Source organism: Hyperolius riggenbachi, chromosome 1, assembly GCF_040937935.1.
Source record: "Hyperolius riggenbachi isolate aHypRig1 chromosome 1, aHypRig1.pri, whole genome shotgun sequence".
Lineage (NCBI taxonomy): Eukaryota > Metazoa > Chordata > Amphibia > Anura > Hyperoliidae > Hyperolius > Hyperolius riggenbachi.
In genome coordinates this window covers 126,159,383-126,178,615 of record NC_090646.1, presented here as the reverse complement: position 1 = coordinate 126,178,615, position 19,233 = coordinate 126,159,383, and the positions used below count along the sequence as shown (strand labels likewise).

At 40.7% G+C, this 19,233-nt stretch overlaps 1 protein-coding gene across 1 annotated transcript in view; it reads left to right on the top strand.

Moving 5' to 3' along the window:
- YIPF7 (Yip1 domain family member 7) overlaps nt 1-16,772 on the top strand; it is a 114,622-nt gene extending 97,850 nt beyond the window's left edge. Inside the window, exon 8 of the mRNA XM_068278527.1 lies at nt 16,670-16,772. Coding sequence (XP_068134628.1) covers nt 16,670-16,682 — 13 coding nt within the window. The 3' untranslated portion in view covers nt 16,683-16,772. The remainder of the gene's footprint in view (nt 1-16,669) is intronic.
- The last annotated feature ends 2,461 nt before the right edge of the window (nt 16,773-19,233 follow it).

Below are 19,233 nucleotides of genomic sequence, written 5' to 3'. Positions count from 1 at the left end.
TCCCCAGTTTCAGCCATCAGAGTGGCATCACTACTAGCTATTTTAATTCCAGTGTCCAACTCATCCAAACAAGCTTTCCACATTTCATTTTCAGCATACACGTTAAATAAATATGGAGACAATATTCAACCTTGTCACACTCCTTTGCCATTTCTGAACCAGTTATTCCATCCTCAATTCTAACTGTTGCTTCTTGGATTGCATATAGATTGCTCAAAAGGCAAACAAGATGCCCTGGTATCCCTATTTCCATTGGAACCTGCCACAGACTATCATGATCTACACAGTCAAGAGCTTTTGAAAGGTCAATAAAGCAAAAGTAGACATTCTTCTACAATTCCCTTGCTTTCTCTATTATCCATTGAATGTTGGTGATATGGTCCCTTGTGCCAATCCCTTTTCTAAAACCAGCGTACCCATCTGACAGTTTTCGGTCCATATATTTCTGCAGTCTAGCTTGTAGAATTTTCAGCATTACCTTGCTAGAATGGGAGATAAGTGTACTGTATGGTATACAGCAGGGTAACTCTTGCAATGTACAAAAGCATTCAGACCTGCTTAACGTTATTAAAAATTATCTATTTACTGCAGTTTGTAGTCTTTTGTGCATGTCTTAAGCTAGGTACACAGGCTAGATTAAACTTGGCTGGGGTGATTGATAAAGACTACCTTGGTTGAGAATCAAGCATGTGTACGGGAGCCCTTAAAGATCCCATATCCCTGATTTCTGTGCACAAAATTGAGCACAAAACTATGGAACCACAAATATCTCTGTCGGCTGAAACAATGATGTGTGTTGATTTTGTCAAAGATAGAAAGGAACCTGCATTGCTCTCCATTGCAATGAGGCTCTGCTGTGTGGCACTGGCAGACCAAAAATGTGTGCACGCCGTGCAGCAGTGCGTACTGATAATGCACAGCTGTACAAGAAACATATGTGCTGTTCAGCAGAGGTGTCTATGCACTGTCTGATGTCTCTGTGTGTTGTGCACTCATATTCACTATTTAATTGATAGCACAGCGAAAGTGTGTACAAGAGAGGTGGGTGGGGGGAGGTGTTCACACACTAGCCCTGAGCGCTATTTCACTTAGAAATGTAAAAATGGTGCTGGGGCATTTGGGCGCGAAGGTGAAGCCAAAAAATGTCTCATCCTGCGCCTGCAAAAGTCCCAGTGGCAATAATGACTATTCCCCCTTCAGGCTGCCATGGACACCAGGAAAGGCGTAATTCAGCTGCCAGCTATGGCTGTCTTTTGACGGCGCTCAAATTACTGTTTGAGCACGCTATAGCTGTAATTCCCATGGTGGCTCATGGAGGTGCCTGGTGCACCCGAATTTCCCATCGCCTATTTGTTCTGTTTCATTATAAACTACCCTGAGCCAAGCATCAGAATGCACTTGCACATCTTTTGGCTGAGACAGTAATGCTTTGCAGGTGATAAGCTTTCACATTACTTCATCTGCACTCCAAGGGTTAAAAAACAACACATAATCACATACTGAGTAGACCTGGAAAGCAGATAACTCAGTAATATAACTGATTAAGGATTCTTCACAACACAGTTAGTAAAGTTAATTTTAAAATTAAACTCCTGGGATCAGATTTACATTTATTTCTGATTAAAAGATGTATTAGACATGGAACAGTTCTTAACACGCACTGTAACTCACGGATACAGAGTATTGCAGGCTGGACATAAATCCTTGTCTGGTTTAGAATTAGCACTTAATGTTGAGCTCACTCTTATATGGATAGGCTATCTGTAAAAGACAATTGAGATACTTTGTATTCATTAGAGGTACACTGCTCTCTGCCTTCCTCTGAATCAGCAAACTCTGCTACAAAGTTCTGACAAGGTCTTTTCTAATCAGGCTGGTATGTTGCTGTGTTCTCAGTAAGAACATTGCGATAATCTTGTTAAAGCCAAATGTTCACACACTGGTAAATAAAAACATTCATTTATTCACACTGCAGGAAATGTAAAAATGCATGACCTGCGAAAGAATGCAGCTTGGGCCCTATAAAGGAACTGAAACTGTAGATGTATAGATTGTCTTCTACATCGTTAATGATCATGCATAGAAAAAATGATGCTTTTGGGTGTTGAGAAAGCTACTGAAAGTTGCCTGAACTGCTAGAAATACTAACCAGTCAATACTTCAAGAAATACGGCCAGGCACTAGAAGGGTTGATACTACTATTAAAACTCAACACTTTGGTCTCATAATGAGAAGACTGGATGCTTTGGAGAATTCCTTGATACTTGGAAAAATTTAGGGTAAAAATAGAAAAGGATGACAGAGGCTGAGATAGATAGACAGCATATGTGACACTATGAACATGCCTATGTAACAGCTGAAAGAAGCAGTGACAGAGACACCTGGTGTGCAGATGTACATATGGTCACGAAGAGTTGGAGTCAACGAATGAGGAGAGAATGGTCATGATCTTGAATCTGAACACCAGTAAGTAGAGAAATAGCAATAAGTGAGTAATAACTGTAATAGCCATTGTGGTTACTATGGAGCCACGGAGAAGGTGACCAACATTGCCCGAAACCTGCCATTACTTTGAGTCCCCATGACTTTAAGGCTTGAACTGTATAGCAGAGCTCAGGAAGGAGGGAGGCATACAATGTGGGTATTGGAGAAATCAGTGGATACACACACATGCTGAGCTTGCAGGGAAGTTGCGTGAGTGTTTGCAGCATCTCTCCTAGAGACTCTAATTAAATAATGTACAGGAAGTGACATCACAAGACAGTGCAGTAATAGTATCAGTATTTCTAGTAGCCCATGCAGGAGACATGCAGTCTAGCATAGAATTTCTGCAATCTGTGCATTTTTGAAGAGCTGGAGGGATGAGTAAAACTGTCACTGGTATGCTCGCAAGATGTCTCGATGGTTCTGCACAATTTCAACGAATCAGATTCACAAACTTGCATTAAAGTTATTGGCACAGAGCTGCCCACTTCTGCAGTGAACAGCATAGCTATACAGACTATACATGCCCTTTTCACCAAGGTATGCCAGGGAGAATAGTGAGAACAAGTAAAAAAAATCAAAAAGACTGTCATTTTTGGTTAAATTAATTTCAAAGTTATGATAGGAAAAAATGTTAGAATGCATTTAAATGACAGTTAAAGTGGATCCAAGATAAACTTTTACTCATTGCATAATTGTGTTCCTTTCATATAGTTTACAGGGCATTCCTCAATACTTTTTTTGTTTTGTTTTAATACTCTAATTCCCTATAAACTAAACAAGCCTCGCCCACAGCTTTTTAGAGTACCTTGGCACTGTAGCAAGGGCTTATGGGAGCTCAGTCTAGGCAGGAGGAGGAGGAGGTTACTAGCCAGAGATTTCAGAGGCAGAGGTGAGGAGGGAGAAGGAGAGGGGACTGAATTTGTCACATTACACACAGGCAAGCTGATAGCATCTTCAGCCCTCAGTCTGTGACAAACAGAACATGGCTGCCCTCATATCACAGGAATAAATAATCATAAACTATTGAAGCTGTTTGCAGCTAGATTTGATGTGTAAACTATCTAAACTTTAGAAAAGATATATAAACAAGTTACTTGTTATAGTTCGTTTTTCATTTCGGATCCGCTTTAATGCTTACTCATCTGATTCGGTATTGCAGCTCTACATAATCTTCCTGGCAAAACCAGTGAATTTGCTGCTGAAGCTTCCTCTGCAGTTTTAATATGCAATTATTTACAGCTTTTCTACCAAAGTTAATTATTTTACTTTCTAGGTATATGTTCAATAAAACCAGAGATTTAAGTGCAAATGTATTTGACTTTTTATTTTTTTATTTGTTATTTAAAAAAGGTATTTAAAATTTGTTACATTTCTAAGGTTGACTAGAGCAGGTCAATGCATTTTAATAAGGATGTTCGATCCTAAACGACTTGACTCTTCAGAATTGGTCAGTTCACAAACGTGTAAGTCAGAAGTAGTCCCTGAGCCAAATTAAGTACTTAGTGAAATTCAGAAAACTAAAATTCAAAAAGCCAAGTAAAACTTAGCCAGTAAATACCTGAGATGTAGGGAAATCATATGTCCTCGGGCAATTCTATGTTCTAAAGCTGCACTCTCTGCTCTCTCTGGGTGACGATTTTCTGAGCTTAGTTGGTTTGAAATATCCAGAGACATACTTTGAAATGTTCCGTTTTCAGCACAGGCACGCACACACATCAGGTTACTTTTTTAATATTTTACAACTTTTAAAAAAAAAAATGATGTCTGTTGAAATGGAAAATCCACTTGTTTTTAACAAATACTACCCATGAAAGGACATCTAAGGTGAGACTGATATGGAGGCTGCCATATTTATTTCCTTGTACTACTAGATATCCTACAAACACACTCCCTCTAGGTATGCTTATTGTATAATACCCCGCCAATTGTTTCCTCCCTATTCCTTTAGATTGTAAGCTTGCAAGGGCATGGCTCTCTCACCCTTTTTTTTCTTGGAATTTGTTACACATTTCATTTATCACATTACTTTTATCACAGTGGTTACCAGTTCTGTATATTGTATCAATTTTGTATTTTGTAACAACTGGTGCATACCATTGTCTGTATTACCAATGTATATTGGTGCATACCATTGTCTGTATTACTATGTACCCCATCTTTGTTTCTTACTTTGTACAGCGCCATGGAATATGTGGGCGCTTTATAAATCAATAATACTAATAATAATAAAGATATATAGTAATCCACAAGCACATCAGTTCAGTTCTCTATAAGCAGCAGTTCAACTATTTTGCTATCAAATTATACATAACAAGTCTTAGTACATTTAAAGAGACACTGAAGCGAAAAAAAATTATGATATAATGAATTGGTTGTGTAATACAGCTAAGAAATAAAACATTAGAGGCAGAGACATAAGTCTAATATTTGTTTCCAGTACATGAAGAGTTAAGAAACTCCAGTTGTTATCTATGCAAATAGCCATTGAGCTCTACAACTTTCAAAGTCACAGAGAGCTCTGACTTCTGATGGTTTTTATCTTAACTGTATTGTTTTTTTCTTTTGCAGAAAACAGTACAGGACAGGTCAAAAGTTCACTGCCTGCACTGTAAAAACACTTAGAATGCTGAGTAGTGTGTGAATTGCAAGTATTAGAGAATGATGCAATGTTATAAAAAAAAAGCTGTAAAACTGAAAATAAAAATATGAGAATATTTTTTTTTGCTACCAATGTTCTAGTAATTATCCGTACTATACAACCAATTCATTATATCGTACCTTTTTTTTTTGCTTCAGTGTCTCTTTAATAAAATTTCTGTACTGATTTGTGCTGCATTTGTTCAGTAGTTTTTTTATGTGGCAGCAAGAAGACCAGGTACTCTTCCTAATTAGATACCCCTTGAGATCCGGAATCTATATCTTTTCATTATCATTTAACAGCTGTGCTCCCAGCAGGAAGTGTTCCTGTGAATGGAGATGGCTACAGCCGTGAGTATTCTCTAAATAAATAACATTGGCATATGAGGAAACCTCAGAATATTAAATAAACAGCAGCATCTTAATCAGTCTGAAGGTTACTCTTTGTAATGTGCATTAACATTATTATTGTTATCATTATTAATCAATAGCTTTATTTTAAGCAATGCGTACCTTTCTTCCATCGTCTATTAATATTCATTGCTTGATTATAAAAATGCATGCACCTTTCCCTGTGATAACTGCAGTGAAGGACTCTGTTGAAGAATAAATCTGACATTCATTTTCTTTACATTCCTGCAATATCAGAGAATAAGGGTAATTCCAAGGGCTTGCCTAAACAAAGTAAATTAAATAAAGGCTATTAAATGAATGAGTCTTCTACACTATTCAGGTGTTTCATAGCCTAAAAGGAAAAAAATATGGCAGCCTCCATGCCCCTCTCACTTCAGCTATCCTTTAAGATAGAAGTCCCTGTCTGCTGATTAGAAAAATACACAATGTAGCAGCCACCATTTTAACCTAATCAACATTAAAAATAGATCACCCCAAATGTTTCCCAAGCACAGTAAACATGTGAATACCTTATGATGGGGTGCATCTGAATGGCCATCCTTGTTTTCAATTCAGGATTAGAGATGGCCCGAACCTCCGATTTTCGGTTTGCGAACTTCCGCGAAAGTTCGGTTCGCGCAAACTTTTGCGAACCGCAATAGACTTCAATGGGGAGGCGAACATTAAAAACTAGAAAAATGTATGCTGGCCACAAAAGTGATGGAAAATATGTTTCAAGGGGTCTAACACCTGGAGGGGGGCATGGCAGAGTGGGATAGATGCCAACAGTTCCGGGGAAAAATCTGGATTGGACACAAAGCAGCATTTTAAGGGCAGAAATCACATTGCATGCTAAATTGGAGGCCTAAAGTGCTTTAAAACATCTTGCAGGTGTATACATCAATCAGGGAGTGTAATTAGAGTACTGCTTCAAACTGACACACCAAACTCACTGTGTAACGCACCACAAACAGCTGTTTGTGTAGTGACGGTCATGCTGGACTGGTGCGCACCATGGCGAGAGTGCAGGCCGTGGCGGTTTTCAAACCGGGCTGTGGTAGCTCAATGATAGAACAACAGTGACTGTCCAGCTGATCAAATTTGGTCTGTCCACAATGAAGCAACGACCTTATTATCGTGGGTGTGCCCCCCCCCCATATTGGGGGGGATGAAGTGAAAGGTATGCACTGACTTGACTAATACAATGTGCAGCTGTCACACAGGTGCAGTGAACAGGTATGCACGGAGTGGTATATCACACTGCGTGCACTCATGTAGGTAGGTGGGTGCACTGAACGCAACAGGTAGGTATATGCAGTGATGGGTATTACAAATGTGCACCTGTCACACACAGACAGGTACCGGAAAGGCACAGTGACACTGCATGTGCTCCAGTAGGTAGGTGGGTGCACTGGGAACAACAGGTAGGTATATGCAGTGATGGGTATTATAATGTGCACCTGTCACACACAGACAGGTACCGCACAGGCACAGTGACACTGCATGTGCTCACGTAGGTAGGTGGGTGCAAAGACTGAAGTGAACAACAGATAGGTATATGCAGTGATGGGTATTACAATGTGCACCTATCACACACACAGGTAGTCAATGAATGTGCTGGGCCTGGCAGTGGCACACACAATAGGAATTGCCAAGGCTGTCTATGCAACACAAGTGACAGTGGGACACACACACAAAAAAATATATATATATCACAAGAACAAGATTAGCTCTCAAAAGAGCTGTTGAGGGGTGTTTTTTTAGCAATAAGAATCAGCAAGGAGCAAGCTAAGAAGCCTACAAGAGCCTAACTAAGCTTTCCCTATAGCTCTCTATGCAACAGCTCTCCCTTCTCTAATTAATGCAGGCACACGAATGAGTCCAAAGCCTGACGCTGCCTGCCTTTTATAAGGGGGGGAGTGGCTCCAGGAGGGAGTGTAGCCTGATTGGCTACAATGTGCGTGCTTACTGTGATGTAGAGGGTTGACCCTCATGAGGCACTATGGGGGCGAACCGAACTTCCGGAAATGTTTGTGGTTTGAAGTTCGCCGGCAACCGTTCGCTGGCGAACCGTTCGGGCCATCTCTATTCAGGATCTGTTGCACAATACTAGTTAGACTATCCGGAATAATGCGGAAGTTTTTTTAATTACAATTACAATCGTAATAGCAAAATCGTAATTGCGAAAAAATGAAAAATTGTGCATAATTACGATTATATGGGTAATATTTATAACTACAATAATTTTCATAATTACAATAATTTTCATAGTAGTTAATTCATAATTACACTCAATTTCAAGTAATTACAACCATTTTTCACATAATTACAATTGATCATGGATAATTGTTTGCATTATTACGATAAATTCCTTGAAATTACAAGTAAACATAAAATTAAACATGAAATCACAAGTAGATGCAAAATTACAATGCAACATTACGAATTGCGAGAAAATTGATTATGAGTTTGCTGAAAATTATTAATTATGATTTTGCATCATAATTGCAAATTAGGATACAAAATAACGCATATGCGAAATTTCAGCTCATCACTAGACCTCAGGGGAATTCTGTGCTCCTGAATGGTATTGAGGGCACAGGCTAGGCAGCCGTACTACTTTAGCAGAATTAAAGCATGTCATATTATTTGGATGAGAATTCAGCTGTGGACCTTTGTACCAATTTCCTTCACCTCCCCAAATTTCAGCTGTCAAAAGTATTGCAGAGGGCAGTTGATGACATAATAAGGGGCATACCTAACACAGGACGGTGTAACACTAGCATGGGAAGGATGGCTAGGATTTTGACCCAGGAACAATTCTTGTAATGGCAAGGCAACCCTGACATCTGCTTTTTGGGTCAGTATTTTGCCCATATGCAATTACTTGTGTTCTTCTTTTTTTTGGCACTTTGCCATTAAAAAGTACCAACAAGTAGGTGAAAAGGTGCTATCAAAATTATTTTAAGTATATTCTTGCTTGCTAGTGGCTTAAAAGCCATTTTATTGACAAGGTGTGAATGTCATGATTTAACCTAGAATAAAACTCAGGAGAAAAAGCTAATTGCATATGAGCCCTAGTACAGTTAACTGGTCAGATGCAAATGTGTACATCCCACCGTCAGATGCAAACACAGCAGTCATTTGACTACAAATACCTCATGAATTATCACACTGCTGCCAAGTTAACCATGTCAACCAAGTTTTTGGTTCTCTTTTGAGGAAGATTGACTGGGACCATGGGACCTCATATTCATATGAGGCATATTCCATGAGGCCTACTTATATTAGGCATATTCCATGAGGTATAATAATAATAATAATAATAATCCGAACATTTATATAGCGCTTTTCTCCTGTCGAACTATATTCATATGAGGCATATTCCATGAGGCCTATTTATATTAAGCATATTACATGAGGCACATTCGTATGAGGCTTATTCATATAAGGCATATTCCATGAGGCATATTCATATGAGGCATATTCCACGAGGTATATTCATATGAAGCATATTCCATGAGGCATATTTATATGAGGCATATTCATATGAGGCATATTCCATGAGGCATTTTCCATGAAGCATATACATATGAGGCATATTCCATGAGGCATACTCATATGAGGCATATTCGATGATACATATTTATATGAGGCATATTCATATGAGGCATATTCCATGAGGCATATTCATATAAGGCATATTCCATGAGGCATATTCATATAAGGCATATTCCATGAGGCATATTCATATAAGGCATATTCCATGAGGCATATTCATATAAGGCATATTCCATGAGGCATATTCATATAAGGCATATTCCATGAGGCATATTCATATAAGGCATATTCCATGAGGCATATTCATATAAGGCATATTCCATGAGGCATATTCATATAAGGCATATTCCATGAGGCATATTCATATAAGGCATATTCCATGAGGCATATTCATATAAGGCATATTCCATGAGGCATATTCATATAAGGCATATTCCATGAGGCATATTCATATAAGGCATATTCCATGAGGCATATTCAGATAAGGCATATTCCATGAGGCATATTCGTATGAGGCATATTCCATGAGGCATATTCGTATAAGGCATATTCCATGAGGGATATTGATATTAGGCATATTCCATGAGGCATAGTCATATGAAGCATGTTCCGTGAGGCATATTCTATTTTTGCAACTAATTTACAAATAAATACCAGGCTTAATTATCTTTCTTGCAGAGGTGTGCTTTATGGTTTAGACATGAAATGCATGAGCCGCCTGGATGCATGAAGATAAATAACCACTGAAACTGTACTTACCACACGGTGCCCACAATCTGGCAGTGTTGCTAGTCTTTTCACTTTGAGGCATATTTTATAAATAATGGTAAAATTGCTTTGCACAGTCAGGGCATGGCAGTTTTACTGTTACTCATTTCACAGTGTGCATTGCACAATTAGCACAGCCTGTTTTATCTAGGTAATGCATGCATTGCTAGTGTACACTCCATGTGTAATGAGTGTTACACTAGCAACATGCATGTTATTTAGGTAATGCGGGTTGTGCTCTTTGTGGAACGTGGCTATGTAACTCCGTAAGAAAAGGCAAAACTGCTGTGTTCTCCGTACACACAGCAATTTTACTGTAATTTAGGGAATATGGCCCTTTGTATGTCTCAGCACAAAGCACTTAGCGCTATGTCCTTCCCAGGCCAGAGCTTTCAGTACTGCAATGCTGATCAGTATTGCACTTGTTATGCTGTAGATATGCTGAAAAGGCAGTTTAAAAAAAAAAACAGCTACACTACACTACACTGCAGGATGTTATTATTATTTTTTAACCACTTCACCACTGAGGGGTTTTACCCCCTGAGCCCCAGAGCAATTTTCACCTTTCAGTGCTCCTTCCATTCATTCATCTATAACTTTATCATTACTTATCACAATGAAATGAACTATATCTTGTTTTTTCCGCCACCAATTAGGCTTTCTTTAGGTGGGACATTATGCCAAGAATTATTTTATTCTAAATGTGTTTTAATGGGAAAATGGGAAAAATGTGGGAAAAATTAATTATTTTTCAGTTTTCGGCCATTATACTTTTTAAATAATGCATGCTACTGTATTTAAAACCCATGAAATGTATTTGCCGTTTTGTCCCGGTTTAAAAACCGTTTAAATTATGTCCCTATCACAATGTTTGGCGCCAATATTTTATTTGGAAATAAAGGTGCATTTTTTTCAGTTTTGCGTCCATCCCTAATTACAAGCCCGTAGTTTATAAAGTAACAGTGTTGTACCCTCCTGACATAAATATTTAAAAAGTTCAGTCCCTAAGGTAACTATTTATGTTTTTTTTTTTTATTGTAAATTTTTTAATTTTTTTTAATAAAAAAAAAAGGTGAGTGTGGGAGGTAATAAGTTAATTTTTTGTGTTTAAGTAATTCATTTGTATGTGAAAAATGTTTAGGGTGTAGTTTTACTATTTGGCCACAAGATGGCAACAGTAACTTTTTGTTTAATGCGACCTCCAAGCGTCCTTCCGGACGCTTGGAGGAAGTACTAGGAGGCTGGGTAAGTTTTTTTTTTTCACAATGATCGCGCTGCTTAGCGGAAAAGCAGCGGATCATTGCGGGGCTTAGATCAACGAACGGGAATGGATTTTCCCGTTCATTGATCTCCGGGCGAGCAGCGGGCGGCGTGTTTACCCGCGGGAGTGCGCGATAGAGCGAGCGGGAGCGCGGGCAGCGGCGGGAGCACGGAAAGTACGGATTTCTCCATCCCTGGGGGTTAAAGGATGGAAAAAGGGATGGAGAAATTCGTACGGGCGGGGGGAAAGTGGTTAAACACCAATTATATTACATTCAAGAATTCCGTGTTTGCTGTGTTTGAGTGAGCTGTGCAGTGTGCATGCTAAGAATGGACATTGCTGAAGCCTACAGAGATGCTGGAGCAAAAGCAGAGTAGTTCAGCTCTGCTAGTGTATAAACCCAATTATTTTGCATGAAGCCAGCATTATTAGCACATCATTGGCCATGTCTAGTGGTGTCAGTATCCAGTGGCATAACCACAATTCATGGGGCCACCAGCAGCTCTTTTAGTATCATGTTTGGGTCTACTTTGCTGGTGCTGTGTTAGGATCACTTGTTATCCTAGATGGAACTTTGAATACTGACCTGTACCTGAAATCCTGCTGAAAAACACCAGAGTATCATGAACAGAAGATTTAGAGAAACTAGGTCATGCAGCAACTTAATGACATACAAGTTAATCCATCAAAAAATATTAAGGCAGAAGCAGGCTTATGCTTCGGAATAGCAGAGTCAAAGTCCTGACCTTAATCCTATTAGAATCTTGTGGAAGGACTTGAGAAGAGCAATTTTTAAGAGGAAGCCACCAAATATGTAATTTTGGATTATTTTCCTCAATAAATGAATGGACCAATTTGATGTTTAAACAGGGTTCTCATTCTCTTATTTTAGAACATGCTACCTAACTACCTAACGACCGCGCCACGCCAATGGGCGTGAACGCGGCGGCAGCTCCAGGACTGCCTAACGTCGATTGGCTTAAAGTCCTGGAGCTGCAGTTTAGCAGGGAATGCGCGTGCACATGCATGATCGTTCCCTGGCGATTCACGTAGCTCCGCTCCGTGATCAGCCTGCTAGCTGCGATCGCAAGGCTGTTTTCAGCCGAAAGGGGAAAGAAATTCCCATTGTTTACGTTTGTTCAGCGCTGCGATCTCCTGCAGCGCTGTACATGGGACACTCTGCTGTCCGTCAGAGCGGCTGGGGAATGAAGCCCAGCCTATGAGAGGTGGGGAAGAGTGCCGATCTAACTCCTATGGCGATTTAGGATGGCAAAGGGGGAGGGAGGTTGAGGGAGGAAGGAGGGAGGGAAAAGCTTCTCTTTTTTTTTAATAAAAAAAACAAAACAAAGATCGCAGCAGCGATCAGAGAGCTCCTAAAGAGTGTCCTATTAAGGACAAGAAAAGGAGGTAAGATTCATTTGTGTGCTTAGTTGTAGGGCTGTGCAGCACACTGACAAAGCTGCACAGCCCTGTATTGTGAAAAATGGCCTGATCACTATGGGGGGGGGGGGGGTGTAAGACTGTGGTCCTGAAGTGGTTAATAAACAGCGCTTGTTTTCTAATCAAAAGTACAATGTCTGTACAGGGTTTAAAGTGCACCTTGCTTCAGGAAACATTTTATTGTAAAAAATGTCTGGTATTGGAGGGCAAATATTTGCAACACACAAATAGGTAATATCATAATGAAGTGGGGATTGTTGAAACATTATTGCATTAGAATATGGGATGTTGCTTTTGTGTGTATGCACCCACAGCATGAAATTATTATTTAGAATGTTCAGGACAGCCTGGACTTATTTTAAAAAAAAATAAAACTTATCAACATGAGTGCTGTGCATGACTGCAGCTACACAAATAATTTACTAATTTTTAGGAATCAGGAATCCTGCTGTCTTCTCATATGACCCATACAAGGAGTGTGAACATTTGATTCCATTTAATTCCTCTCAAATGTCCTCCCAGTTTAGTAAATCCTGTTTGCTTACTTTGCCAGGTAAATGCCATTGTGCTTAATTCAATAAACTTCAGTAAGATTGCTGTGCACTCATGTTGCTAGGGTAATGCTTGCTATGCAAGTAGCATAGCGCATGTTACCCTAGCGATGTGAGCGTTACCTAGGTAACTAATTGCGCAACGCATGCTATTGCTATGTAGCCTGCATAAGTAATGGTAAAGTTGCCATGTGTTGCCAGCCCTCGGCAATCTTACCAAAATGTTGTGAATGGAAAAAAATGGAGGACATTAACTTCCAAAATGGATTACATGCAACAACACTCTGTACTTACTGCTTGCTTGCTTGCTAACTGGTGTAGGTAGAGTAAGGACCATTTCTACAGAGGGAACCTCAATGCTGGTGAAATGGTCCTGTGTAAAATGTTGTTGTATGCTATCCATTTTGGAAGCTAGTATCCTCTATTTTTGCAACCAAGTACAATTTTGCAATCTAGTCATTTTTATTGCGACCTGAGATCCAGCTTGCGTGAGTGTGCTTTGAGTGCAGAGGGGTAATGATCAGTGGCGCTCATCACGACCACGAGTAACTTGTGATCACGAGTCATTTTTTGCAATCACGAGGTCGTAATCAGCATTCGTGATCGACTCTCAATCACGAAAGCTGATCACGAATGCACTCGTGATTGCACTCGTGATCACTAGTCGTGATTTGTGATTAAAAACCCACCGACTTTATCGGTTTATAGCGAAGCCCCTTACATGCTAGAGGCACAAAATTAGCCAGATATGTTAAGAAGAACAGTGGGAACAAGAGGAAAACATTTTTTTCAAAAAGACCTTATAGTTTTTGAGAAAATCGATTTTAAAGTTTCAAAGAAAAAAAGTATACTTTTAAATGCGGTGAATGCAAGTCAATGTATTTACCGCATTTAAATGTATAATTTTATCCTTTGAAACTTTAAAATCTATTTTCTCAAAAACTATAGGGTCTTTTTGAAAAAAAAATGTCATCTTGTGCGCACTGTTCTTCTTAACATATCTGGCAAATTTGGTGTTTCTAGCATGTAAGGGAGCTTTGCTATTAACAGCTGAAGTTGGTCGGTTTTGGCAGGTTTTTAATCACGAATACTTTTTTCCTTTGAAGCTTTAAAATCGATTTTCTCAAAAACTATAAGGTCTTTTTGAAGAAAAATGTTCCTCTTTTTCCCACTGTTCTTATTAACATATCTGGCAAATTTCATGTTTTTAACATGTAAGGGGGCTTTCCTATTAACCGTTAAAGTCGGCGGGTTTTTAATCACGAATCACGAGTTGTGATCGCATGCAGTTATTCGACTCAAAACCGCACTCAAGGCGCATATCTGTTTCTATTTGTGATTGTGGTCACAAGTCAATTCGTAAGTGGGCGTTGAATTTGTGATCACTCTAATTCGTGATTGCCTGGCGTTATCCGAGCATCCCTGGTAATGATTTTATGTAAATGTATCACTCTCACCAGAACCTGCTTCCCTCTTAAAATCTAAGTCCCAGGGAGATGAGCATGGCTACCCTTGCTGGTGTGTATATTTTACTTCATAGGTTTGAAGAAGTAATTTTGTAGATAAAGCGAGATAAAGATAAAAGTGAGATAACATGAGATTTTTTTTTCACCAAAGGCTCTTTTTCATAATGCTTGTGGAGTCTCATTATGTAATGTAATATATTGTTGCTAAAATGTACCGCAATATGTAATAGAGTGCTAATCTATGTAGGTAGCCACGGTGTGTTTTAGTACATGTGTGTATGCATATATGTGCATGCTTGTCAGCACTCATGTGTGCATGTATTTGTTTGTCAATGTGTGTATCAATGTATGAGTGTAATTGCATGTGTGCCATCGTATATGTCTGGCTGGGTGAACTCCAGTCCTCAACTTGACCACGTCTTTCCTGATTAAGTCCCATTAATTAATTTGAGCTGTACCAAAAATGTGTGAGGACTGTGGAATTGGACAGCACTGGTGTATATTTAGCTCTTTGTATAGGTACAGCACAGTCCCCGTTATCCGGAATGCAGGCAACTGGAAGTCTCAACTAACCTGCATGCCTGAGGAATAACGGGGACCCCCTTTTTTTAGGAATTTGGAGGCATTTTAAATACTTACCAAGCCTCCAGTGATGCCTCATAGTCTCCCTGTAGCTCCTAGTGGCTTTCTGGCACCGTGCATGGAAACCGGCATCACACCTGACCCAATGCGGGTCAGGTGACATGCTGGCTTACATACACAGAGGACACTGGAAAGCCGACAGGAGCCTGCTAGGAGCTACAGGGAGACTACAAGAGACACCGATGGAGGCTCGGTGGGTATTTCTGGGGTAGGTTTGTGTTTATTCAGCTGGTTGCTCAAACAACCGGCAAGCGCATGCACCTGGCACCAGGCGATCCCTGCTGGTGCTGGATACTGGGTACTCTGCAGTAGTTGCATAACTATGGGTAGGCACTAAGTAGTTTATGAAGGCCCAGTTTCTGGAGGCCCAGAGTTCTTCTTATCCTTCTCCACCAAGCTCCCCCTCCTGTGTTTTCCTCGCTGTCACCATGTATCCTACCTTTATCAGACCCCCAGATCAGTACAGTAATGTTTGAGTTACCTCTTCCAGCATTCGGTCCCGCTGCAGTCAATAGGTCCCCTCTGCCTTCATTTTAATATGAGTTTCTTCTTGGTAGACCAAGACGGAGGCAGAGGAGACCAAGTAGATGCAGCCAAAGTGCAGCAGGGACCTGATGTTGGAATAGGAAAGCCCAAGCACTACTACTGTGCTGGGGTGTGTGCGTGTGTGCGTGCGTGCGTGCGTGCGTGTGCGGGCGTGTGTGGGTGTGTTAAATTACCCATTGAGTAGGAAGGGAGACCCCGTCAATCTAGTTGACGGGGTCAAGTTAGGCCCCTGATTATGTGTACCTATCAATGACATAGTTAGAGATCTCAGTCCCCATACCAAAACTTTCATGGGGCCCTCAGATGTAGGCACTCTTAAGCAATGTGACCAGCCCCTACCCTATAGATATGAGTTAACTGAGCAATTTACATTCCAATGCAATCAACACTGCACATAGTTCATGGCACAGAGACAAAGTTTGAGGGTGGAGGAACAGAAGAAAGTTAATGGTGAATACATTAAGTACCACCTAGGCCCCCTATGCTCCGGGGCCACATAGCAGCTGCAACAGCTATTGCTACGTCCCTGGTACCTGTGTGTGTTTGTGTACCCACAGTATGTGTATTTGTGCATGTGTATACCTGTGTGTGTGCGTTTCATCCTGTGTGCCTGTGTATCTGTTTCCACATCTATGTGTCTGTGTGTTTGCTGCTACCTGAGGGACCATATTCATTACCAGTGACAGATTGCTCTTATTTTGACAACCATCAATATGCAAAAATCAGACGTGGTAGTATTTAATTTTGCTTGTTTCATAACTCAGACCTCCATTCACGGCAGTAATCAGCATACTCCACAATGTCAATCTCTTTGCAGAATATGACACTTTCCAGACGTGAATATCTTAGCATAAAATCAACTTTGCCAGTGTAACTCAATCAAATCCTGGGCACAATCTGTTTTTCTATTTTTATAGGTTAAGAACATGACAGAGCGAGCACCATGAAATGTCATTTTCAAGATACGCTGGAGAAATTATATTTAATGTATTTCCTCCAGGGATTTTCTGTGCTATGCAAGAGCTAACAGTGATAAGTACTTCTGGCTAATCCAACGGTATAAATTTCAATCAATTTCATCCCTTTGATTTTCAGTCCTATTTACCAGTTTTACATTAATGTACATTAATGTGTATTTCGTTATTTCGTGTTTTTGCTATTATAACACCTCATCTTTTTCTTACGATGGTAGCATTGCTATACTCATCTACAGGTGATCATTCTCCTCCCCTGAGGCATATCGGTTCTGACAATATAGCTGAACGCAAAACCACTTTAATAATCTAACTTGCTTCGCTGAGTTCACAAAATTAGATATGAGTGGCTTGCAGAGTTTTCAGCGATAGAGCTTAATGCCTGATATGAGAGTAGATATAAATAAAGATGTGTGTATAGTCAACCGATTCTTGCAATATTTTAATAATTGCAACGGACAAGTCAATTGACACAAAGAGTGACTCATCTCTCAGAGTGCGATTTCTCAGGCTTTTGTCACTTTCTTCATCTGCTGAACGGAGCAGACAACAGAGGTTGGTAAACATTTAAGTCTGCCTGACTTGCTGTAGTATTGCTTCTGGCAGATTGCACTAGATCTCCCAGACTGTGTTGTGTTCATTTTTTGTCCACTTATATTTAGAGAGCACAAGTGGTGCAGCTCAACACTCATTATGTCACAGCTGGCCGCATTTAAATAACCCATAAGAGAGATCATGAATATTAATGGCCAAAGCCAGCTTTCTCCAACATCCAAAGCAGAGATGTTAAAGTGTAGCTCTCCACAAATCAGACCTTAATTCTTGCCTAGAACTTCCCATAACTGACTTGCACAGACTAATAATGAGAGCTGAGTTTTTGGCGGTGATTGTCGACAGGGGGACAGTTAAGGCTAGGCATGGGGTGGGTTGGTTAGGTGTGAAGGGTGGATAGTTAAGGTTAGGCGTGCAGGCGTGGTTAAGGTTAGATGTGAGAGTGAGTGTTTAAGGTTAGGCTTGGGTGGTTAATGTTAGGGGTGGGGGGCATGAGGGGTGGATGGTTAAGGTTAGATGTGCTGGGGTGGTAAAGGTTAGGCATGGGGAGGTGGTAAATGTTAGGCGTGTGGGTGGGTGGTTAAGGTTAGGCATGGGGAGGTGGTAAATGTTAGGCATGGGGGGTTAAGGTTAGACGTGGGGGTGGATGGTTAACATAAGCATTGGGAGGCGGTGGTTGTGGATAGGCGTCAGTAGTGAGAGGGTTCAGTGCTGGCTTCTGGGCTCTTTCTCCTATCAACCCTTTGGGGTAGTACATTGTCAAAACACAGAGCCCTACATTTGACTATGAGAGGGGTGTAGCTAAGACTGCCACTCAACATTATTAATGGTTAGTGAGATGCTAATAGTTTTCACTTAAATGCAAATTTATGTAAACTTCTTGCAGCCTGGAATTGGGGACAATCCGCATTATTTTTATTGGCCAATTCCAAGCTTTTATTCCAGACCTCAGCTAGTGACCCTGTCTCTACCCTTTCCCTCACCAGCACTTTCATAGTTCTCACCATACTGCAGAGATAATTCACTTGTTCTTGTTGTTCTTGGTGGGGTAGCCCTAGGGTTGTGGCCAGGTAGTAACTAGCATTAAGGTAGTCTGCTTTTCATTAGGGGCCCATCCACCCTTGTGGGATGTGAGGCTCTTAGACTTTGCACATTGGAGGAGCCTATGCTCACACTGATGCTAGAATCAACAGGGCCCTGTCAAAGACAGAGGTAAGTGATAGTGGTTGAGAGAAGGACCGGCTGTCCTAGCAATAGAGTAGGGGAAAAGAGGGAAAAATGGGTAAAAATATGGACATTTTATACAACTTGATCACTGGGGAATAAAAATGAATTTCATTAGAGGTGAGAGCATCAGGGCCATGCTGACACAGAGGCTGAAGAGGCTGGAGCCTCTGGGCACAGGTCACTGCAGTCAGGGTGGGCGCAAAGGAACAGGTGAGGGTAGTAAGCAGCATGTTTGTGTGCACACAATGTGACAAAGGTCGCCCACTCCATTCACAGCCGCCTGCTTTGCTGCGCACACTGAAACCATTGGTTTTTGTACATGCAGTGCAGTGGCAGCGACTAACCATGGTGTGGAAGTGGCAGTATTCCGCAAGATAGGAACCCAGAACAGAGGGGAAGCAAAGCCGCACCACTTACTGAAACAGAAGGCAGCAGCTGAACACTCATTGCAGCCTAGCTTAGACTAACTGGAATGTCTCCAGGCCTGTCCTGCTTTACAGTTACGTCTGCAGGGCAAATATTGAAGCCTCATCTGGGTGCGGGTTCATCGGCAGACCCTGGAGCCATAAAGGAGTGTGTATCTGTGCTGTGTGCTGTGGATCTCCTCCACAAGTAATCACTCAGTCCCCTGTGCCTTCATCGTGCACCACCAAGTTTAGGATATCTCTCCCCATTTGCTCTATAGCACCCAGTAGGCTGTCTCTGTCAGCTAAAGTTGCTTGGAGGTC